The sequence below is a fragment of the Coffea arabica genome, chromosome 8e, assembly GCF_036785885.1.
Source record: "Coffea arabica cultivar ET-39 chromosome 8e, Coffea Arabica ET-39 HiFi, whole genome shotgun sequence".
Taxonomy (NCBI): Eukaryota; Viridiplantae; Streptophyta; class Magnoliopsida; order Gentianales; family Rubiaceae; genus Coffea; species Coffea arabica.
In genome coordinates, this window is record NC_092324.1 from 41,497,512 (window position 1) to 41,522,896 (window position 25,385).

Below are 25,385 nucleotides of genomic sequence, written 5' to 3' on the forward strand. Positions count from 1 at the left end.
CTCACTGAGATGATGGACTGGGATTTTTGAAATTTAAGCTTTTGAAGCAAGTCAAGAAAAATAGTTGATGCAGTTTGATTATTGAAATAGTATGAAAATGAAGAAAGCATATTTTACTATGAGTTCACTTATAAAAAAAAGACTGAAAATTATGATTTTTTCAAATGATTAATATAAGTATGAAATTATTGGGTTTGGCCCAATTGTCAGGGGAGAGATTTTAAATTCCTCCCTGCTGTAAAGTTCAGGATTCAAATCTTGGAATTAATAGTTAGTAGAAGGAAGGGTGCCAAAAGTTGTGGAAGGAAAAAAAAAATATACATATATATATATGTATATGTATATGTAGATCGGTAGGCAATTATTTAATACGTGTTTGTCGTGTACATTGAATGTCGCTTGGGATTTTCCTTTTATTATTTTGGATCAATGTTGTCATAATTTGGATTCAAATATTTGATGGATTGTCAGGCTACACAAAGGTAAGATTCTTTAAAGCTTCGCTCAGTTACATACTTCCAGTTAAGGCCCAACTTAGGTATGACTTTGGAAAGGCCCTTCCTGAAACCAGATCAATATTGGGCCAACCCAGGAAATTTAGTATAGTAGAAGTACCTTTTTCAGCTTGGCTTAGGTTGAATGAGAAGACATTTGGAAAGATTAAATTCTTACAATAATAATGATAAACATCCTATCGTTTCGATAAAAAAAAAAAAAAATCCCATTTTGGAATCTTACACAATATATCCATGAGTTCAAATATATTTAAGTCACTTACGTGAAATTAATAAAATTTCGCAATTGAAGTTTCAAAGTTTAGATTGTACATTGTCACTCTTTTATAACCCTAATTAGTCAAAATTCCTATTATATATATAAAATAAACATTTGTGTGTATAATTCTAAAGAATTTTTTATATTTTGTACATCTCAAAAATACGCTAAAACATATTTGTTCTTCTTAACTAACCATATAAACTACGTAATAAACTTTTGACTTATCATACATCATGATTTATTCTTCAATCTTTGAGAAATTTTTAAATTTTTATACAAGTAAAAAATATTATATCTTTTAACTTATATACATAATAGAAATGATGCGTATTATAATTTCTGCAGAGTCACACTTTAAAACTAATAAGGTGACTATATGTCAATCAATTTAGTGTATCATATGCAAGAATAAGAGTTAAAATAGGCATAAACATGGTACATGCTTTGAAAATTATAGTAAGTTTCTCTGTAATTTTAGTTTCGTAACTTTTTAAATATATTCATACTATTTTTAATCTATAATACAGGCGAATTGATATCCATAATTTTATCAAATTCATATTTTTTGGCCAAATTTTTAATCTTATTTTGTAGAAAAGTTCATAAAACATATATACCTATAATTCTATAATATAGTGTATTCTACATGTCCCTAATTTTACTAGCTCTGCATATAATTACCTCCTATGAACATTCTATGCTCCTTTTTTATGGAGCAAACCTTCTATATTCTTACAGCGAAAAAAGAAAAAAAAATTAAGAGCAAAACAAGTATTGGAATCCTAAATCCTCATAAAATAGGGCAAATATGAACCTGGGCAGTGAAATTTCGTCTTCATTTCCCCTTTAACAAAAAACAAAGAAAGAAAAGTAAAGAGAAAACAAGAATAGCCTACCGTTTTCTCCATTCTGCTGATTTCCTCTCTCACAAGAAACTCAACTCAACACCGTTTTATACCTCCCAACAGACAAAGCAACACACATTCATCTGGATTCTTCATCAATCCACAGAACCCAATCGGCAAATCCAAAGAAACCCATTTGGGGATTTTTAATTTCTGGCAATTTAAGTCAATTTTTTAGAAACTATTCGTTACAGAAATGGAGCAAGGGCTTGGTGGTAATGGCGTGGATATAGAAAAGAAATTGCAAGAATTGCAAAAGCAACTCTCGAAGAAAAGTATGTTTGAAGAAGCTGTCTTCTCCATCAAATCCCTTCTTCAACAGTATTACTCTTCTGCTTCTCCTCCTCTCAAGAATTTGGTTCGTATCATCAAATCCCCCTTCTTTTTTGGGTTTTCTTTTTTGGTTAGAAAATTTCTTCTCTTTTCTTGTTTTTGAAAGTTCTGCTATGCTTTTATGTGTCTTTACTTTTGAATTTGTGCCTAACCCAGCCAAGCAATGATATGGAATTGGAGAAAGGAGTATCTGGCCTGAGCGAAGTTATGTAGAAAGTGATTAAGCTAAAAAAGATGGGATTTTCAAGAACTGCCAAGTTAGTTAAAGAACATAGGATTTCTGGCAAAGCAATTGCGATATTGTGAAGCATGAGATGGGAATTTATTCCAGGAAATTCATTTACCATTTAATTGTGTTTCCGTATGGGATCAATTAGTGTGGCCTGAACATAGCAGGATAGATCTTTTGTAAAGCTTCTGTTTAAAATGTCTTTACATAAGAGGGCCTATATTTTTGTTACAAGTTCGATAGTTTCTTATGATATTCATATGTAACGTACGTTCAATTGCAAAGCATCTCAACCAGCTCAGGTATAGAAATTTTTCCCTATCCATGGTGTATGCAGTGTTAGTTCTCGATAAAAAGATGATGAGTTCGAGTGAATGTGATTAAGTGGTGTCCTAATTAGCAAAAGGGAAGAAGCAGAAGACTGAAGAGGTCACGGAAGCCTTAGTTGAGAGGTTTTCAGCAAGGTTTTCATCGGGATAAAATGGAAAAATTATGGTCCTTAGTTGAGAGGGATGGAAGGGAGAGGTCGGTGGAAGCCTTCCCTTTGCTTGTCTATAGTTGCTTCAATGTGGACGAGGCCTTAGAAATTGTGTTAGTTGTTTGTAGTTTGTCATCTGTAAACTATACGGTGGGAGAAGAACAAATTTGTTACTGAATCAATTGGCTTGTTTGGCTCTAGTCTTCTGAGTCCTTTCTTTTTGTGTTTCTTTTTTATTCTCTTTCTTTGACAAGACATGTCATTTCTAGAACAGTAAGATGTTTAAAGGTCCAAAGATTTTATACAACGGTTTACCATATAGGAAAAAAAACTATTTCTTAATCTTTCCTTGTTCTAATTAGGAAGAAGTTCCTTGGCATGTATTGGGGATCTGATCAGATGCTTTATATGCTGTGAAACCAATCGTGTTGTAGTTTTAGGAGGGAAATGGAACGCCAGATAATAAAACATGTCATATGCATAAGTGGAAATGACCTGCTGCTGACTTGTAGTTTAGACTCTTGACCGATATATTTCTTTTTTATCACTTTACAAGCTACAATTGTAGCTCCAATGTGGTTTGAATTCAAGGGTAAACTTTAGCATTTAAAGTTGATTGCTGCATTTTCGTATTGGTATGCCAGAGTGCTGATTTCATCTTTCTTCTGCTTTCAACTATCCCAGAAATTCAATATTCTTCCAGACTTGCAGCTGTCACTGCCCAAGCTGTGCCACCTACTAATGGTCTTCTCTGCTTTGTTATATTTTCCCCTTTTAGTTTTGCCCTTGACATCCTGGTGTAGAGCTAAAGACCTAGAGACTATTTTACAGCATAGCCCAGATCCGCACGACTTTTACTATTTCCCACCTTCAATAATCATCCTATTGCCAAATTCCCAAATATTATTGCCGCTGGATTTCAGTTGCAGTAGTTGATAGATTGGCTATAATGATCTAGTAAATAAAGATGATTGTCTCCTTATGCAAGTCCTTTTGCTACCATAAAAAAAAGAAATCATAGAGAATACATGCTGTTATTTAATCTAATATTCTTGGTGCACATAAGAGTTCTAAGCTGGTTGAGAATTTGTGGAGAAGTTGGAAAGTGGAACTATAGTTAATGTTCGGCCACTGTTGTGTAATATTGTGCTTCTTGGATTTGGTTTCTTGTTTCATGTTGGTATTTTAATGATGTTTCTCCATCCTTTTCTATGGTTCTTGTTTAGAGGTTAGATGGTGGTTCTTGGGGGAAGAAACGGTGATAGTGTTTGAGGATCATTTAATTGGGAAAGGTTGTGGTAAATAGGAAAGGGTTTTTCTTGCTCTTCAAAGACAAGAGGTTTAATGCTGTCACTTTTTACATGTAGACCAATCACATAACCATAATATGAGGAGGTTAAGTGGTACATCTCGTACAATTGTGCAAGCACTTATATACCAATTTGCTTGAGCTGTATGTTGTTCACTGGAGGATGAATCACTTACAGAATTATGGATACTTGTCTTGTCACTTGTCCTGTTCTGCTATGTTCTGGATTAAGATTCTGGGAGAAATACTTCATTTAAAATTTACATAAAGAATCAATACTGTACAGACTTCTTAGCTTTTCTGCTTAAAAGTTTTGTGCATAACAGAACATCACCCTATCAGTGTGCATAGTTGAAGAAGTTTCCTCTACATAGTCCTGTGCAATCAAGGACAATTTCTGACTGCATCACAAGGGTCCGAACCAGATGGAATGCTTGCCTCATATAAACAGATAATCTTTTTCCTTCTTATAATCCTTCTTAGTGCATTCAGCTAAAAGTTAGATTGCAATCTTGATTAAGTTTGGGTATCGTATAAGGTGGGTTAAGGTATCTTCTGTTGAAAGGCACTTCCCAAATTTGAGTGGGGATGTAAAATGTATCCCTCATGAAATTAGAGTGGATGAGACAAAATTCTTACTTAAACCTCCTTTGCTACTCAACATACTACCGTATTCTGGACACAATCTTGTCTGATGATGTATAAAAGCAATTATCGCATTGGAGAAGTCCTCTATTAAGAATTTTGTTTCAAGCATATACATTGTCTCTTCTTGAAAATATGGAATCGTAACTTTTGCAGTTCTACACTGTCGTATGTCGGGTTGCAACTGTTCTAAAGACAAGATATACGGCACCTGGATTTTGGAATGCTGGGCTGGGGCTTTTCCTGGAAGCCGAACACCTAATATCTGGAACTTCAGAGAGGAAACATTTGCAGAATTGCATTGCTCATGCCAGGGAACATTTGGGTGAAGCAGAGAATCGATCAGAAGATATGGGATCTGCTCAAACGAGGAATACAGGTCCATGAGCATGTCTTTTCTAACTTATGAGCATTCTACTGCCTGACTGCTCAATTGATTTGTTAGAATTGGCATTGGTGATGGTTCAAGTGTGTTTATTTGTTTTGATTTTTTAATCCAGGATTTTTATTTGAAGGACACCTCACAGTTGATCCTGAGCCTCCACAGCCTGATTGGCTGGTGCAATCAAACTTCTTGTCTGCTGCTGCTACCTTGTTTTCTGGAGAATCTTCTAATGAGCCAGTAGGCAATAGTAACACATCTGAAGAAGCAGCAAACCTAGTCCGGCAGTTGTTTGATAGACTTGATACAATGGTGCCAGTGGTATTCTTCTATCTTCTCCATCTAAAACAATATATACTTGGTCCCATGTTTGTAATTATTCTTTGGGAAACAAATTAAAAAGCAGATAAACATTGTATGTTCACTAGTCAGTGTTTAACTTTCTGCTTTTTGAATAGTCTTCCCAGCCTTCTTTACATACACCCACTTGCTGGTGAAACCAAAAAAGAAAAGAATGAGACGTGCTTCTTCTCAAATAGGCAATGGTTATTTTTCATTTTCTGTGGGTTAACAGGAGGTCATAGACATCTATGGACTCAATTCTTGGAGGGTTACCCCTAGTCTAGTATGCAGATAATCTGTTTTAGAACATGATTTGGCTCCTCCTTAGTCATGCAAATGATACAAGAATACCTGCTTTAGCATCCGGTTTGCTGCCTTATCTTTTTTCCTTGGGATTTTGTCGTTTACTGCAGGCCCGATTCTATATCTAAGCTTTGCAATCCTCTGTAAGAGCTGCTAATTGCTAAGTGGTGGCTTTCATGGTTGGCTTGAGATAGAATTAGGTGTGATATCTCTAGTAAATGTTGACCTCCACCTTGTTATCCATGTTCTCTGTAGTTACAATCCGTTCCCGACCAACAAGTTATTTAATCAATACCTAGAACAAGCTGGGGAACATTTAATTGGGAGCAAAGTACTTTGGTTGTCTGTTGGAGATGCATGTTAACTTTGAACTTTTTCTTTTTTTTTTTTTGGGTGAAATGAAGATTCTGGAAGATGGACCTGCAGCACCAAGAGCCCCACCTGCAAGTAAAGAAGTGGTGGCAAAGCTCCCTGTTACAACTGTTACAGCAGATGTCTTGAGCAAGCTGGGTGCGGATAGTGAGTGCGCCATTTGCACCGAGAACTTGGTGCTGAATGATAAGATGCAAGAGTTGCCTTGCAAGCATATCTTTCACCCTCCCTGCCTTAAGCCCTGGCTGGTAAAAGCCTTTGCTCCATTACTACTATCTGGAGACAAATTTTGGCTTTGTTTTATGCATGCAATTTATCATTTGCATCTGATTTTCATTTTTATACAAAATTCTTCTTCACACAGGATGAACATAATTCTTGTCCAATCTGTCGGCATGAGCTGCGAACGGATGATCATGACTACGAAAGTTGGAAGGAGCGAGAGAAGGAAGCTGAAGAAGAGAGAAAAGGAGCAGCAAATGCTGTTCGAGAAGGGGTGTCCATGTATATATAGGTTAAACAGTTATTTCTAATGTTTTGGTATTCCAATGTTCTTGTAATGGCATAAAACTTTGCAATAATAAACATTATTATTTTTTCTTGATTTGGTTATTGACTATTTCATGGCCTTCTCCATTGTTTCTTATTTCTAATTCAGAGATTTTATTATTTAGCAATACGCTGTTCCTGAGGGGTTGCTTCTTGTAAATCAACACTATTTCAAACTTGATCTAGAATGCTAGAGATGACATGGATGATCTGGGGTTGTTTGGTTTTCATGAAACACAAAGTGTCCATGTGTCTATATGTCTCATTCACATTTTTTAAAAATAATTTTTACTTTATTATTATTACTACTATTTTTAAATAAGGGAATGATGAGGTTTAAAATGCGAGGAGGAGGAGGAGGAATATTTGAATCGATAACTCTTTAAATTCTGGGATCTGAACCTTTCCGTGTACCCTTCTCATGAAGGGTACGTAAAATTCAGAGAGTTTATAGAAAACCAAAGAAAACTCACACATGAGACATGCAACAACAAAATGCATCACTAAAAGTTAATGGGGCAATGCATAAGAGATTCAATGAAGCCTCGTAGGGCCAAAGTGAAAATCAGCCCCATTGGATTAGATGACCAATTAAACACCAACAGAAAATTAAGGAACTCAAATACCCTACAGCTGATCCTTGAAAACTTGGATCTTATCCAAAAGAAAATTAGTCCTTTCTCTTTTTTGCTTTCTTTTACACATACCTTAGTTTAGGTATTCAACTAAAATGAATGAGACAGGGTTGAAAACACAACTATTTTTTTTTTTTTTTTTGCCTTGTTGTTGTATGCAATTGCATGCACGTACGTAACCTGCAAAATCATGTGCTTCTTTCTACTGGAAACGTAATGTGAAGGTATTTGGACTGAGGTATCACCATCTTTGTGGTCATCACATCCATATCTATGGTCCCTTCTGGTTTTACTGCTTGCTAGCTGGCTGTTATACATACTATACACACAACAGGTTACATTTCCTGCAATTTATTCTTTTAGCCTTTTCTTCTTACTTCTTGCAAGTTGTCAATATTGCAGAGCCGTTGCCAAATCAGTCCGTCCAAGTGTTACTAAAGATAAAGAATAGCAGTACAGAGTTCCCACACTCCCCCCCCCCCCCTCCCCAAAAACAAAAGTCACCGCCACCCCAATCTCAGCCGCCCTTAACCGCACACCAGACGCTGAGATAATTAAAGAAGGCCCACTACCGCCGGACCTTATTGCGGAAAGTGACTTTACATTTCCCTCGAGGAAGTTGTTGGTTTCCGCCCCGGAGGAATGCTGGGGAGGGGTGATTTTTGGGGGGCACCGTGTATGATTTGATGCTGGTGTGCATGAAAAGACAATAATAAAGTCAAATCACTCGTATTTCCTAGACTACGTCGTGTAATTATACAAGCGAGTTTGGATAAACGCTACTTATGTATGTATGTATATGTATATATTTATATTTATATATTTCGGTCCTTGAAGATTATTATTATTACTTCCGGACTAGGCTCGCTGCTTCTATTACTCATTATCTAATTCGGACCATAAAGGCTACTATCAATTTAATACTGCTATTGAAGATAAATACACATAAAAAGCATCAAGAGAAATTCGTTTGGAAAGATCACATGAATCATTGAAAATTGAGTTCCCAATGGCTCCACAATTTACAGAAAGACATCATATCAGTAGTCTTAGTTTAATTTGGGGTGTTTTTACAATAGACTTGTCTTTTCCACACCTAGAATGCTAGAAAATTTTAAAATAGGGATAATTTCACAAACCTTCCCTAAGGTTTATGATAATTTCACTCGACTCCCCTCAAATTTTACAAATTACATTGACCTCCCTTGTCACAATAAAATGACTATAATAACCTTCACTTAATAAATAATTCATAGTATAATGAAATAAAAAAAAACCTTAATCTTTTCGACGATCATGTTTACAAGTTATAACTAACGACGATTCCGCTCACTTACTGTCACTTCGTTCTCATCTATCAATCCCTTCCTCCTAAAATTACCACCAACCATTGCCTATAACTATAGCCAATCACACCACAAGTAATCCTTTAAACTTTACTATATATTCTTATTTCTCCTTTCTTCTCTTTAAAATTGTCAAATCACAAGTTTCGTTGAAAGATTAGATTTAATGGTTATAGTAAAATCCAATTTCACGATCAAACTAAAAGCAGATAAAAAGGCACACAATAATAATGCAATTATGGGCCAAAAGAGGAAGAGAGATTAAAATTGGTAATTTTGCTAATTTGTCTATCATCCATTCAAAAAACTTTTTAAGATGTTAATAAGTACATATACATTTCTTTTTATACTTGACAATTGTTAGTTGTGGTTTCGCTATAGAAATAGAGTTTCTTCTCTGTATTTAAGACGTTACCATGTTTGGAGATTTGATGGTAGGTTAGATTATTTTGTTTTAAGAAGGTGTGCATTAATTTGAAAATTGGGGTGTGATTAGTTGCAAATAGAATTTTGATTTTTGGTAAAATAAATTTCTTGAAAATTTCTATAGTCATAATGATGCCTTCCCTTCTTTTAAACTTGATTAATCCCATCCATGCCTAAATCTCCTTTTAAGGTTTTTTTTCAAGGCCATAATGTGGCACATGTAATGGGAGTTGAGCCACTTATATGGAACCAAATCATGGCATCCCATGTTGAAAATTATTCAAACATAATGGCAATTGATTTTGAATTTGACTGAAGGATGGAACAAATCTTCAGAATTGAATATATGTTTTGGGAGAAGCAATTTTATGATTATGATGATGGAATTGCTTGGATTTAGAATTTGGAATTAGACTATTTATTAGGCTAGTTTGTTAATATAGTGGGTTTAGTTGAGATATGAAAGTAAATAATTGGCAAAATAATTTTTGTTTTATTTTTGTACAAAAAGGGTAGCTTAGGGTTTTTGAGAAAAAATATAGCCTTTTGGACCTATATTGTTATATAAACAGTAAAAGCAAGGGAGATAGGTGTAATTTAATAAACTTGAGGGGAGGTCTCTACAATTGTTAGAAACCTCAGGGAAGATTTCTGAAATTATCCCTTTAAAATATATCAAAACAATAAGAAGCATTATAAAATGAATGGTACGTGAAAGCAAAAGCATTAAAAAAAGACAAATTCATAGAATGTACAATCGATTGAAATTCCATTTTAATCTCTGAGCTTTGGAAGTTTTCAATTTCATCCCAAAAACTCAGTAACTATAAAAATTGCTACTGCTATACAAGAATGAAACATAGATGAAAATCTGCATGTAGGGAGATAGACGAAAATATGCATGTGAGGGAAGGACTGATTTCACTTTGTACACTTGAACTTGTATTATATTCTCATTTTACATCCTAACTTTTAATTTTAGATACTTGACCCTTACCTCTCAGATTTATTGCACTTAAATCTGATTGATAATATCGTTAGCAAAATTAAAGGAATAGAGGACTGTGCAAATCATTAAAAATATATCATTTTGTTGTGACTGTGATCCTTTTGCTTTTTGACCACTTTCAACATATTGTCATTGATTTGTGCAGTCCTATAGTCCATTATTTTTGCTGACAATATTATTGATTGGATTTAACTAGGATAAAACGGAGAAGTTACTTTGCAAAGTGTTTGAAGTTAAAGTTTAGTGTGCGAAGCGAAAATGTGATACAAATTCAAAGGTCTAAAGCGAGAATGATATTTTAGTCAATTTATTTGTATTTTATTTAGTTTTGACAACAAAATATAGCTTTGGCAAACATTGATAATGGAATAAAGCTTACATTTTGACGTGAGTTGCCAAACAACCAATTCAAGGAAAAAACCTATTCCTATTGGAATTACCTTTAGATTCCGTCATTAGATTCAGATATTTACTAATTTATTTGCCCCAAAATTATTATATAATTGAAAACTGAAAAGTACTCTAATTAACAAGATCGTATACAAACTTGTGATTTTTCAGCCTAATATGTTTATTTTTCTTTTAGTTCTAAAGACATAGTCTAATTTCAACACTAAATTTGAGTAAATTTTTTTTTTTTTTGATATTAAAGCACATTTTATCTGTCCTCCTCTTGTACAAACAAAGATAATTTGTTGAAACTTGAAAAACCCATTATTAGAAAAAAAAAACGTAAGAAATTGAGAATTATTCCATTTTAATTCAAGATTATGTAGAATATTTCTATTAAGTATAATACTTTTTATAATGTGATGTGAGATAAAAAGGTAGTTGAAAAAAAAAAGAATTAATTATTGGCATAGAATATCAGAAGAATCTCCCAAAGCAATTTCCAAATAATACCTATCTAAACAAACATTGATTGCAATTAAGTGTACCAATATAGAGGTTTTAAACCAAAAGTCTAGTTCTACTTTAGACCTTCTATTCAAGATGATGGTTAAATAAACTGCTAAGCTAAGCTACTGATATTTAAACCACTTTGTAGTTTACTCACCAGCTATGAACTTGTTTGCTTTTCTTTTTTTATGAATTTGTTTATTTGTTTCGAATTCGAATCTTTTACCTGATAGTTGTTGAATGTGAGAAGGGTACGAGAAAAGATGGAAGGGTTGCAAAAAATTTGAAATGACATTTAATTTATTTTTAGTTGGCATGAAAAAATAGGCCCGCTGACATTTTGTGTGGGGACCGCGCAGCGCAGCACTCGCGCAATCCGCTGACCTGGTGTTGACATGTCACTTTCCTGGAACCGCACGTGCGACCTTGCTCCCATTGGATGCTTTAGGTCATTGCTGACGTGGCATCGACCCCAGCTCCTCCACATTCAAAAGATAGCCGTTGATCTGATCATGAACCATCACATCACCTCCGTCTGTATTTACATTCGGGCCCCACCATTTAATAAATATCCAGCAATTTTTTGGGCAAAAACATAAACGATCATTTCAGAAACCACCCATGAGGTTTTTTGAAAATATATCATTTTCGTACCTCACAAGTTTCCAACACTTAGGTCTAGCTGGGGAGTTTTGAAGAGAAAAAGAAAAGAGGACAAAGTCTAAAATATGAGAGAAAAGAAAAGAAGAGAAGGAAAGGGAGAGATCCTCAAGTTATTAAAAGTTTAAGAACAAAACAAAATGGTTTTGGGCATGTTTGGTGTTAATATTTTTTCATATTTTATGAGTAAATTTGTCATTTATAAAAAGTTTGCATGTAAGAATTTTACTTTCTTTTCATTTCTCTCTAATATGAAGATTTTTTTTTTTTGTACTTAACTATCTGTGATCCTATTTTTCTCATTTTCCCTTCTTTTCCATCCACTCAAAACTCCCAAAAAATAAAATGGGTTAGTCCTCTCCCTTCTTTTCTGTTCTTTTCTCGCTATATCATTCCATCCAAACTAAGCCTCAGTTGTGTTCAATTTTCACCATGGAACAACATAATCGAAGAGTAAAAATTGGACCATAACTAGCTGGCATCAGCAGAAAACTTTTTAATATTCCATTACTGACTGTATGCATTTTAAAGGGAACATAGACACATGCATGAACTTACTACAAGAGAAACAATTCAGTAATATATTACGCAAGCTGCCTTAGGAAGCTTCAGCTTTGAGTTTTCTTAATATTATGCAGGAAAATTTTCACTAGACTTTTGGGGTTCGTAGATATTTTCAGGATTCTTTCGAAATCTTTCAGAAGATTTCGACCTAGTTCCATTATGGTGTTGACAATTGATTTAGGTTTTAAAGTGTTTTTTTTTTTTTTGCGATCAAATGTAATTTTTGCAAAAGCACAATCACAATCTGAGTTAGGTTTTTTTTTAATATACATCATAATGTTGCACAAAGTTGATGACCAAATGAATCTCGCTGCTCCATTTGAATTAGCTATTTTTGGGAGTGATTTTGAAAAATTTTACTGTAATAGTGTATATGAAAAATTTTTACGATAAAATTTTTTTAAAATATTTGATATATTGTATGAATGAGATACTTTTTGAGTTATTGTATATTACTGTAGTATTGTATTTAAAAAACTTGTTTCTGAAAAAATGATCAATCCAAACAGAGCAAAGTGCATTTTGCACATATGCAACTAGTTAACAATGTTGAGATACTAATAAAAAGAACTATTACTTCTGAGACTCTAGGAATTAGAGGTTTTGAACTCAAGTTTTCCCGAACGTTTCTTAAATCCCACCATTTCCCTATTGGAAATAATTTTTTGTTAATAGAACTATCGCTCAAACGTTACGTAGATAAATTATGCTTCAATTTAGGAGCTAATCACCTAATACACAATCTATTTTCTATCGGTATTTATGGCCCAACAATGCATGTCACGATACAGCAAGTTATAAATCTTATACTTCAGTTATATATATATATATATATATATATATATATATATATATATTGAAATCTCACGTACTAATGTATTAAAACAATGAGATTAATTGAAGATTTTGGTACCAATTTAGTCAAATTTATGAAGAACGAACTGATTTGTCTAATAGAGTTAGTACCTGTAGTGGTTGCAAAATTGAATAGATCATAATGAGAGATCTATCCTGCTCTCTCGTACTCATCCTTATCCCATATATTTTTTCTTAAAACTACATATTCCTCTGATATATCACGTCTGTTTATCACTTATCTGACGATTTTGCTTGACCTGTCTAGAAAATTAAGTTTTGTCCCCTTGAAAAGTGAAAAATTTTCAGAAGTATCTCTATAGATAAAATTTTTGGATTAATTTTCTATACATATACATTTTTTCCATTGGATGCATAACATATAATTCGAATTTGCATTTGAAACTCAAATTATATATATATGTCGTACATCCAATAGAGTATACAATGTTAGTATATATAAAATTTACTCAAAATTTTTGGCCCCAATGAAAGCTTTGAAAATTTCTATATGATACCCGTAAGTAATATATATGTAATGCCTCTCAAAGTAAATGTTCTAATTCTACCTCTACGTATTAGTATGCCCTCAAAAAAAAAAAAAAAGAGACAAAAGGACGAATAAGTACTATCTTAAAAAGAATTATAAAAATTTTCAGTTCATTTTTTGCTCAACTAGGGAATATTATCACTTCTAGAGCTCTAAAAGACATTTCCAGTGTCATATCACACGTCCAAAAATTTCACCCTAACACTAACTTATGACTTTAACAGTTTGTTGCGCATTTTGTTTCGGCAACTTTTGATATCACTTATTACTACTAATGATTTTTTGATTAAGTTGAGGAAGTATTGATGGCCATTGACCAAAAGAAAATGGTAACAGAAATTTATTCAGCATTGAATATACAAATCTAGAATTGCAAAGACTTGTCAATTTTGGCAATTTAATGAGAATTAATCTGTGATGGGAGGGTATGGTTTTGTCAAGAAGATGATAATGGAGATGCAGTGGCGGTGGCAGCCAAAAATTGTTGTGTGCTTTGCAGGCAACAGACCATGGTTGGCGGTGCCGTGACAGCAATAGCAAATAAGCCATTTAATGGCACCAAACCGATGGATATATTCATTTGTCATCAGGTTTAATTCCAAGGGTCCCCAAAACTAACTGGTGCTGCACAGTTGCACAGCCCAGATTTAATTATCTTTACCTGCCTATCTGCACAATGTTGGCTTGGCTAGTGCAGAAAGTAAGAACAACTTTCCTATTTGGAATAGGTACAGCCATTAATGAAAATGAGCATTAAGGATGAATGCACATTAATGTTATATGGAAAATCTTCTCAAAGAAAATTATATGAAAAACCTGGCTTTTTTTAGATGCATATGTAGCTTCTACAATTATCAGATTCATTTGCATGGTGTAATATTAATTTACACTAACATAACAAATATAAATACTGAACTAACAAATCTAGACATTTGAACGACAAAGTATAAAAGTGCAATAAATTTTATGGCTCCTTAAAATTTTAGTTTCAAACAGATAATTTTGGATAGGAGTTTATTTGAGATAATTATTGTAGCACTTTTTGTGATGTGATGTATGTGAAATAAAAAAATGATTGAAATTTGTGAAGCAAATTATTTTATCTGAAATTATCTCAATCCAAACAAACCTCAATCTCGTTCTTCCAAATTCAAGATCAACACATCTCACCACAAATTGTACATTGTATCACTATTGTGATTGCAGAGAACCCATATCTATATGAGTGTTTAATTTTGATCAGTTGAATTGATGTTGACTAGAAGGATTGAACCGTGGGCAAGAAAGTTACCTAGTTGAGTAATTTTCAATAAATTTTGTGGTGGAATTTACCAGTGTGATGCTCAAAGAACAATTATTAGATAAGACTGTAAAAGGGGATTACAAGATAATAATAATAATGAGAACTGCCTTCTCCACTTTTTAATGCAGTTTAAGCTCTAACAGTAAGATAATAGGAGTTCTCAAAATAAAGGGTACACGATTCTCTTTCTAATGACATGACCTAAGAACATATATCTCTCTGATAAACTTGAAGTAATTAATGATAGTGAAAGACTGAACTTTGTTTACCATTTATTTTTCTCTTCCTACTCTTCATTTTCTAAGCTGCAATACTTCATTTCCATTAGATTTAAAGAAAGGGTAAATGAGAGTCAATGTTTGCCATTTGCCTATTGCCACAACACATGTTATGCCATTGAGGTTTTCCCAATACACTTTCTCCATCTTCAAAAGTAATCATCTTTGCTTCTCCATACACGGAATCGCAAGGTGATGTACACAAATCGTATTCAATGACCAAATGAGAAAGAATTAATGTAAAATTGAGCGTCATTTATATTGAAGTTGGAAATTCTATCATAGGGAAGCCTCATTGCAACCTCACGATCTAAACCATCCATTAGGGAGAAAAAAAATTTAAAAATGACGCACCCCCTAAATATTGAGTACCTTAATTTGGCAGTGTAGATTTGTGGGGGAGATAACAATAAGGGCTCCTAAGCATGTAAAATTTTCCAATTGAAGTACCTATAATGTTGCTACTACGTCATATTGAGATGTGTTGAATGAGTAAAATGACTTCTTGCAGCGAAACATAAAATTTTTGAATCATTTTCAATTAATGGTCTTGACTATAGCAAATGAAGAATTACTTCTTTTTTTTGCTAATTTTTATTAGTTCTCTTTACATATTCACATGACTTCAAACATTTAGCAGCAAATGGTACGTAGTAAACTTTCAATTTCCTCACAAGATTATAATTTTGAAATTCTTTTGATAGTCCGCAAGTAGTGACATATCTTGATTGTGGTTTATTACCAAGGACGTTGATTTTGTAACTTTTAGTCATAGTTAATTTGGCACAACCATATCTTTTTATATGCCATACGTAACAATTATTTACCGTGCTACAAAAATTCCTCCACACGTAACCAAGATCATCTCACAAAAAAAAAAAAGAAAAGAAAAGAAAGCAATAGTAGTGTTTATACATCATTCAGACCTGTCAAGCTACAGTGAATCAGAGAGATCAGTTATATGGAATCAATGAATGCTGAGCTTTCTAGTTTCTACTAGCAGAGTTTTTGTGCAGTTGTATTGCATCCCTTCCACATCTTGCAAGTGCAAGTTGATAATCATCTCATCTCATCTCATCACATAAGAAGATAAAGGGAAGAGACTAGTCAGCGAGAGAGATGGAAAGACAGAGGCATTCATATGTCATTCATTTCTCACACAAACGGTGGAGAGGTGGAATCAGAAATGTGAATGGTATCCAAAGAGAAAGAGAAAGAGCTTTTGAATTAGGTTTCCTCTGGTGATAATAATGTGTAGTAATGGGTTCTGGACCTTGTGGTCTATGGTCCTTTCTTGAGTGTTTTTCGCTGTAGGAAAGCGCCATTCGTCAAAACCATCTGCTGGGCACCTGCGAAATGAAGGGGATTGGTGGAATCAGGTTTTCTATAACCTCATCTGATAGAGAAGCCAATGCTGCATCTGTCTTTGATGTTATCCACAATTAACAACACAGCAGCAGCAGCAGCAGCCAGCAGAAGTCAGGCCTCTTTCCCACTTTCGTTTGCCTTCCTCTCTTTCATTGCATACCATAATATTTTATAATTCTTGCTTTTTTTTCTTGTCCTATTTTAATGTTCTCTAGTTTATCCTCTCTTTCTCTCTCTCCCCCGGCAACAAACCCTATTTTTCCTTTATTGTTTTTTTGTTTTTTCCTCTCCAAAATTGACTGTTTTCTAGTGCTTATTCTCTATTTGTTTAATTCATTTTTATGGTATGGTATCTTCCTCTTCTTCTTCTTCTTTTTTTGAAAACAAAAGCCAATATTATTAATAAACCAGTTGAAAATAGTTAATTAACCTTTGATGATTTATTGGGATTTTAGATTTGCTTTGCAAAATTTAGAATAAGCAGTTTAGAAATATAGAAAAATATACTACTACATCTTTGGAGATGTTGGGGTTTATCAATTAATTACTAAATTTGGTACATATTCTCTTTGGTTTTATACCATCAGTTGTTAATTAGGTCCATATGACAAACACAAGGTAAGGGTATAAACTAAAATTAGTCCTATATACTTTATGACAGCATTACTTAGCAATCAGGTTAGAGAAGTTCCATATTCTAATTTGTGAATCTCGTGCTGATGATTTTTTTATTTTTTTAACCAAAAATTTACATGTTTTGCATTTTATTTGACAAAACACAACTTCAGATTGAGTTTTTTTTTTTTTTTGTTGGGTGGGGGAAAGGAAGGAGGGTTTGAGATATAAGCTCTAGCAGGGTTAGGATGTTAAACAAGAAGTTCGATAAACTGAAACTTCTTTGTCGTTGTAGAAAATCCCATTTTGGTAGTTTTAGTAAAAAAATCTTGAAAAGCTAAAGGTTTGTTAAATAGTAAAATAGTTGTAGCATCACTGTCTAATAAAAGGCATGTAACTTGAAATTTAATTTTGATATGGAACAAGTCATGGACAAGGTTTGAGAAAACAACATTGGAAATTTTGGAAAATTACCTAAAGCTCTATCAGTGTTTTTCACTTCCAAAGTAATAGGATAGCTGTGGATTCAACAATATATAAAGGAATCATATGAAGTGTCTCTAATCATATAAATTCTTCTGCAAGGAAATCTAAAATAAAATAAAAATGAAGATTAAATATTGGAATTTTGATGATGCCAAAACATGAAATGTGGTTTAAAAAGGGACTTTGACTTCCAAGAGAATATTTAGTTGAGGTACTCTTAGTTGGGTTTGGTGCAGGTACACTTGAGATTTAGTATAATTGTTCGGTTATTGTATAATTCACACAACTTGGTGTACATTGATATTACTTTGTTGTGTATGTGAATTTTGTTCGTGTATATCAACTTAATATATAAATACATCCACATGTGTAAACATATATCAACTTGTGAAAGAAGTATAACAATCGCACGATTATATCAAATCTCAACTGTACCTGCCTCAATCCCCTTTTAATTCTTTAACTTTGTAGCCTATTTTAGGGTGAAACTTGAAATTTTTATTCTTAACTAAGTCAAAAGTTAAGGAGAGGTAATACTTGCTTCAAGTACTCGTGATGACATAGTAAGGAGAGGTAATCATGAGGTCCTTGCTTCAACTCTCAAATCCTTTCCTTCTCCTTTCTTCTTCGTAAGATTTTAGGTCTTCTTTGAATGGAAAACATAGGGTTTACAGCAAGTAAAGACTGGATCCTAGTTACCGGTACACAGAGTTTAGGGCTTATAGTGCTTCAATATCACAGGCTCAAAAGTACTCTAAGAATTTGGAACTAGGAAATTATTATGTACAATCAAAATAAAAAAAATGGCAATTAGGTAATGATCTGCTTTGTTTAAACTGAAACTTTCATCAGTTGTGATCTGGAAACTCAAATTCCTTTCAAGTATATGGCCTACAACATATGTCATACTAAAAATATTACCACCAGACGACCAACTCTGAATACGAGATAACAGGAATTAATTGTAAGAATTCAGTAGTCTCTTTTGGCAGATATCATCCAAAAAATTCAGCCTAAATAGATGTGTAGTCAACTACAATTTCTGATGTGTTCTAACCTACTTGTGAATCAAACAGCTGATAAGTAATGGTATGGAGTTCCAGTATGAGACTGCTAGAAAAATTATAGACCAAAATTAGTTCATAGAAATGAATTAGAGCAAGATGAAACTTAAAAGTTTTTCTGCAGAAGATTGTGGAGTTTGACTGCTAGTTGCTCCTCAGATTTTAGATTAGAGACTAAGTGAAAGGGTAGTTGCTAAATGAGTAGTCTTTTTTGGCAGATATCATCCAAAAAGTCCAGCCTAATGGATGTGTAATCAACTATAATTGCTGAAGCATTCTGACCTGCCCTATAATACATGTACTGTTCTGCTGTTATCTTTAAGATAAACAATTGATTTAGAGCTCACAAAGCATTATCATATTAACAAACATTTTGTTGCTTCTGCACTCCGTTAAAAACTGCTGATTGGATGTTGTCATGTGAGAGAGGCTTGTACCAGCAATAACCGCAGCTTTGAGCAATGGTATGCTTCTGAAGAAAAGTAAATCTGCACTGCCTGCTTGGTAGTGGGAGCATTCCCTTTATTTTATGTCTCATCAACAATAATTTCTGCTCTCAGAGCAAATGTTGCCTACCAGCAGTTGGGGGAGTATTATCTATAGATTGGGTTGTGGTCAGAGTTAATAATTTTTCTGCGATCAATTACTTCATTGCTCCCCAAGTACACAACAAGTAGTACTTGTGAATGTCAGCTTGCAATTTTGAATAGTATTATACCCTTGGAGAATGGATATGATTTATTTTGACATGAAACAGGTAACTTTTATTTAGTAGTACCCTCAGGTTGTCTTTTACATGAGGAAATTTTACCAAATTTGCCACTGACATAGCATTCTGCTAGAGGTAGAGGGTTTCAGAAGCAATGCCACTGCAACATCCTAATAGTACTTAGAAATCATGTAATGAGTGTTTGGAGAAGCCACAGCAAGAAATGGAACAGAAACTGATATGAAAGAGGGGATGGTATGGAGCATTTCTGTCCTTAATAGGCCGTATAGTGGCTTTGCAAAAAGGTCCAAGTTCTCTGTTTCATCATCAGACTAATAATTTTCAGCAAATGGAACGGAAAATGTTGATTTTATGGCTTTTTTTTATGCTAGTGTGGTCACACATATATTTATTTAAGCAAGAATTGAAGGTTACAACAGTAATGAAGATTCTCATGTCAGTTTCTACGGCTTCTTTGATGACGTCCTCAGAATCTGGTCCCAGTGTATAAGCTTGCAAACAAATAGAAGAAAACCCTTTAGATAATCTGTGTCCGAGATCACACATTCAATCATTAGGATGTTAATTCGTTCACTTAAAAATATGTGTTCGTTGATATTCTTCTTAAAGAAATGATCTTACATTATCTGATAGATGTTTGACCTGCTGTGTGAATTCAAAGCTAAATTCATGCTTTTGTGACAGAGAGTCACACTAGATGATGCCATTTCTCCAACCTTTGAGAAGGGCTGTTCACAAAATTGAGCTGAGTTTGCTGACTTGAAATGGATTCCATGTGAAGTTATCACAAAATTTGTTTTGTATGCATGTGTTTCAACCATTTTTATTAAATGTCTGACTTAACGAAGAAGACAATCCTTTCCCCCCCCCCCCCCCCCCCCCCCCTTTTTTAACAACAAAGGCATAGTGGAATCTAAAAATAAGTTCCTAGTTCTTGAGTGTTGGCCGGAGTTTGATCATTTGTTAGTTCTACCATAGTTGTGATCCCTTAAAAACAAAATAGATCTTTAATTGGAAGTGGGAAAAAGAGATTTGAATAAAGCTATTTCACACTGAGCTTTCTTTGGTTGCAATCTAGCAAAGGAAAAATATTGATATGTGAGACCATAGTTGTGTAAGCAATCATAGGAGAAGAGTACATTATTAGTGAAACTTTGGATTCTTGACAAAATTGCCTTAACAGGGAATTTGACCATTAGGTTGATGGTGTAAGCTAAACTTTTTCATCCTCTGATGGATGGATGAGTCTTTGAAGCATGCAGGATGAGTTAGTTGCACCAATCTATCAAGTGGATTGAGGTCAGCCAGACCTTAATATGTGTTTTGGAGACTTTTGTGATGAGATTAAAATGCAAAAAAAAAGAAAAAGAAAAAAGACCATACTTGTAATTTTGATGGCAAGTGAAGGGTGCATCAGTTACAAAAGCTTTTTTCTAACTGCCAATTTAAGGCTGGGAATAAAAAAATATGGAACATCCTAGTGGTTTGCCAAAAGAGGGAAAATTCCAAAAGAATTTAAAAACCCTAGAGACTGTCGCCAGCTATTTATAACACCCATGAGACCTCTGCCTCTGCATTCTGTACTTTGCCTTTCCAGAAAAGTGAAAAACATGATGTTTCAGACAACCGCCCTTCTTTCAAGACTCCACCACTTCATTTTCATCTGAGTACAAATACACCTTCAAGAAAACCAGCAAAAAAAAAATAGAAAAAACATAAACAAAGAGGGAAAGAGAGATGAGGGGAAGATCTTCTTCCAAACAAGGAAGTAAAGGAGGAATGGAAATTGACAAACTTGATAAACTAAAAGAAGAACCCCATCTCTCTGGTGCATACATTCGTAGCCTGGTTAAACAGCTAACCTCTACTAGAACCAAAGATCCACTCAACTCCAAGGACCAGGACAGTCCAGAAGATGGAGATGGAATCCCTGGCAACACAAATTTAAGTAAAGATGTTGATGGCTTCGGTGAAAAACAGCCACAATCTCAGCCATCCCAACAGCCTCAACAACACAAAAAACAGGTCAGAAGGAGACTCCACGCCAGTAGGCCGTACCAAGAGAGGCTTCTGAATATGGCTGAGGCTAGAAGGGAGATTGTCACAGCACTCAAGTTTCATAGAGCAGCTATGAAGCAAGCTAATGAACAACAACAGCAACAGCAACAGCAACAACAACATCAGCAGCAGCTGCAGCAGGAAAGTGAATTGCAACCACAGCTGCAGCCTCTGCAACAAGAACAAGAAGGGAAATCAAAATCTAGGAGAAATCCGAGAATTTACGAATCCCAGATGACCAACAACTTCACTGGCTATGTAGACAATCTTCCTTGCTCAGCCTTTGCTTGTCCTCCAAATAATCATCCTTACTATTGGCCTTTGCCTCCAGTTGCTCCACCCCTATTCCCTGAAAATTTCAATTTTGTACTCCCTAATCAACCATTAGGCCTGAATCTCAATCTTCAGGATTTCAATGACTTAGACAGAAGTTTTTACCAAAGTACCAACATCCCATCAATTTACTCCTCAACCTCATCTTCATCTACTTCTTCTTCACCCCCTCTTTCTGTTGCCACTGAGGAAGTCCCTAGTGTGGCAATACCACAAGAGGGGCTTCCTATGGTGGCTACTAATGCTGAGTCAAGCATGATGAATTTTGGAGACACAGATTTGCACCATGCAATGGATGACCAGGAGATGGCAGAGATCAGATCAATAGGTGAGCAGCATCAGATGGAGTGGAATGATACCTTGAATTTGGTCACATCAGCATGGTGGTTCAAATTTTTGAAGACTATGGAAATTGATCCTGAGGAAAAGGCCGAGGAGTATGGGAATTTTCCATTTGATGAAGTCATGGAATTCCCTTCATGGTTGAATGCAAATGAGAGTTGCTTGGAGCAACATCTAAATGATTATTGCTTTGATGACTACATGCAAGATCCTGCCTTGCCATGGTAAGAATTTGTTTCTCTGATTTTTTTTTTCAACTATTTTCTGACTAATGTAAATGAACAATTTTATCTTTTTTTTTTTTATTTCTTGCCTATGGCCTTACTGACTTGTAAGATTCTTGTTGTTTTGCAATATAGGATTGTCTATTCTCTTTTACGCAATGCAACGAGTTCATCTTGTGCTTTCTTTGCTTTGACCCAATCTGAAGGCAGAATCACTTTTGTGCATGTACTATGATTAAAGCATAAAGATCAAATTGACTTTGGGTTCTGGGGAAATGGGAAAATGCGAGCCTTCTTAGATTGTCTGCTGTTCCCAATACACACTTAATTCTACAGAAGAAGCCCCATAAATTATCAATTATTCTTCTTATATTGGCAGGTGATCACATATGATCAGTCTACAATTAAAATTTAGTTGATTTGGATGGAGAAGAATGAAATTGTGAACTTTTTGGTCAAAAGTTCTTAGACTCAAGGTCTTGCTCTGCTTAGTCCCAAATGATCTCTCATGCTTATCACTTGCTGCTTCTGTTTTCAGTGCAGAGAGTTAATGAGTTATTAATTCACTCTTTCTTATTCTTTTTCCCTTTCTTTTTCTTTTTTCCTTTCCTTTTTCCCCCTCTGTTTTGATTTTCATTCTCTGTACTTGCAGCATGGAGATTGAGGAAATTGAAGGAATGGATGGGGAGTGGTTATCCTGAAAAAGATTGATTGGTTTTTGTTATAATCAAATCTTTGGCTATTCTTTTATGCCCCAGCAGCCAGAAAAGCCCCCCTGCCCACCAAAATCAAGAAAAGATTAGAATAAGGAAAGGAGGAAGAAGGAAAAGATGCCACTGGAAATATATTCTTCTTCATTTTTTTTTTGATTTTGTATTTCCTCATTAATAAGGCTTGCCAGAGAATGTGATATGGACAAGCCATGAAAAATAATAAAACAGAGAAGGAAGAATCAATATTTAGTTTATTTACCTTCCTACCATATTTACCTATTAAAATATTTGAATATACCAAATTGTTGGACATTTTGCAGAAATGTTTTGGCTGCCTTGACCGCCTTTTCTTTTGTAATAACTAGGATGTTGAATTATTTGTGTCAATGATGAATCATTTGGTAGCTTGAAAAGATTGGAATTCGCTTGGAATTGCGGTTGTAATCTATGGAAAATTTGCTTAAATCCTATGTATGGAATGCAGCAAATCCATTTACATCTAGCAATTCCAATTTTCTCAATGAACCAAATACAGCCTGAGGTACAACTCATTGCAACAAGAAGTATAACCTTATCAAATTAAAATTTCAATTTAATTGAATTTCATCTTTTGGCAAAAATGTACTAGTCATCAGCTTAGGGTTGCAAATTTGTATATTCTTCTTATTTGTATATAATGCTAAAGCCATCATATGTAACATTGTATCCAAACAAATAACAGAAAATGAAATAAAGAAAAAAAGAAAATGAAAAAAAAAATTGAGCAAGCACATTAATTGGCTGATACCCTAATATGCTGAAACATGCAAAAGCAAAAGGAATTGCTAAGCCCTTCAGCTTCAGGATTTTTGGGAGACAAGGGAAAAAGAAGCACACTAGAACTTTTACTCCATGGACATACTTTTTTTCTTTTTCTTTTTGTTTTTTCAAGTTATAATACAACTTCCATTGATAGAGCCAAGAATGTACACAAGTAGCTACAAAACTGCACAAGTATTATATCCAACTTCCTATGACTACCATTACACCAATAAAAAAGAAAAGAAAACAATTATTCAGCAGCAAAAATAACATTATCTGTGTTTGGATAGCCAAATAATGGCCAGAAATTTTTTACTTACATCACAAATACAATTTTCAACACACTTTTTTATCTTCCCAATTATCTTTTTATTTCACATACATCACATCACAAAAAGTGCTACAGTAATTATTCCAAATAATATTTCAAATAATCTCCTATCCAAACACTCGAGTTCTTGATATTTCTCTTAGCAAATTCTCAATAAGCTTGAGTTCTTGATATTTCTCTTCAGCTAGCCATTGCCATCTGAATCACTTCAACAATGCAAGTAACTAAAGTTTAGCAGCATGGATTTGCACCAGAACCATCTAAAATTTCTTCCCTGTCATACGCTATATGTTGTTACACCAATTGCCAACTAAATTGTAACACTATTTGGGAAAATGTTGGTCCAATCGTGTGCATTGTTTTAGTTTCCAAAAAAAAATTAATTAGTAACTAACTAGAGCTTCTTATAGCGAAAAACTGGTTTGATGAAAATTGATGCACAGGACTTTTTCAGATTTTCAAACCAAAAGAGTGACATGGGGGAACTGTCATAATTCATTTTGAGCTGGGATTGAAGAGTTTGAGTGCGTTACATACATATATGTAGACATGGCCACGGTTCATTTTGAGCCAGAAATCGCACTGGACCAGACCTTACATGAACTATACCGGAACTGGAACTGGAGAGAGAATACTAAGTAAGGTTTTGGTTCTGATTCTCTAAAAATGGAATTGGAATTGTAGTCTAGAATCATCTAAAAAAAAAGGAAAAAAAAATGATAAACTTGATCCAAGTTTAAGGTGCTTGGGGCAGGAGAAATGACTTAGGTGATACGAGGGAGGGAGTGTGAGTTCGAGACGTCACACCTACATTTAAAAAAAAAAAAAAGAAAATAAAAGAAGTCTAAGTTATCCAACTTGAAAATACTCTCAATTTCTCTAAAATAGTTTATCTTTTCTTTTATTTAAAATGGTTATTAACATTCAATAGGGTGAAGTACTTTTCATAGAATTTGTATCCCTTTTTTTTTCTTATTCAATAATAATAAAATCAAAAACTTATTTTTCTTCTATATTTTTTGTTTCTTCACCTTTTCTTTATTTTAAATCTATTGTCATATAAGAAATGGGAATCGGAACCGAAATCATAATCGCAATGAACTAAAGCCACAACTTGAATCGGAATCAGCGATTTCACAATTGTTACCAGGAACCTTCCTATAAAGTGTG

General features: G+C 34.1%; 2 protein-coding genes across 2 annotated transcripts; both read left to right on the plus strand.

Annotated features, from left to right (window-relative positions):
• The first annotated feature begins 1,554 nt into the window (after window positions 1–1,554).
• On the plus strand, window positions 1,555–6,694 carry LOC113702651 (E3 ubiquitin-protein ligase AIP2). The gene is made up of 5 exons (XM_027223755.2): window positions 1,555–2,040; window positions 4,833–5,055; window positions 5,177–5,379; window positions 6,108–6,323; window positions 6,440–6,694. Exons 1-5 carry the CDS (start codon window positions 1,879–1,881, stop codon window positions 6,587–6,589), a joined length of 954 nt encoding a protein of 317 aa, XP_027079556.2. The 5' UTR covers window positions 1,555–1,878; the 3' UTR covers window positions 6,590–6,694.
• Window positions 6,695–20,958: 14,264 nt separating this feature from the next.
• Window positions 20,959–23,406, plus strand: LOC140012975 (uncharacterized). The gene is made up of 2 exons (XM_072061778.1): window positions 20,959–22,370; window positions 23,023–23,406. The coding sequence occupies exons 1-2, from the start codon at window positions 21,151–21,153 to the stop codon at window positions 23,069–23,071; spliced, it is 1,269 nt and encodes a 422-aa protein (XP_071917879.1). The 5' UTR covers window positions 20,959–21,150; the 3' UTR covers window positions 23,072–23,406.
• Window positions 23,407–25,385: the final 1,979 nt, after the last annotated feature.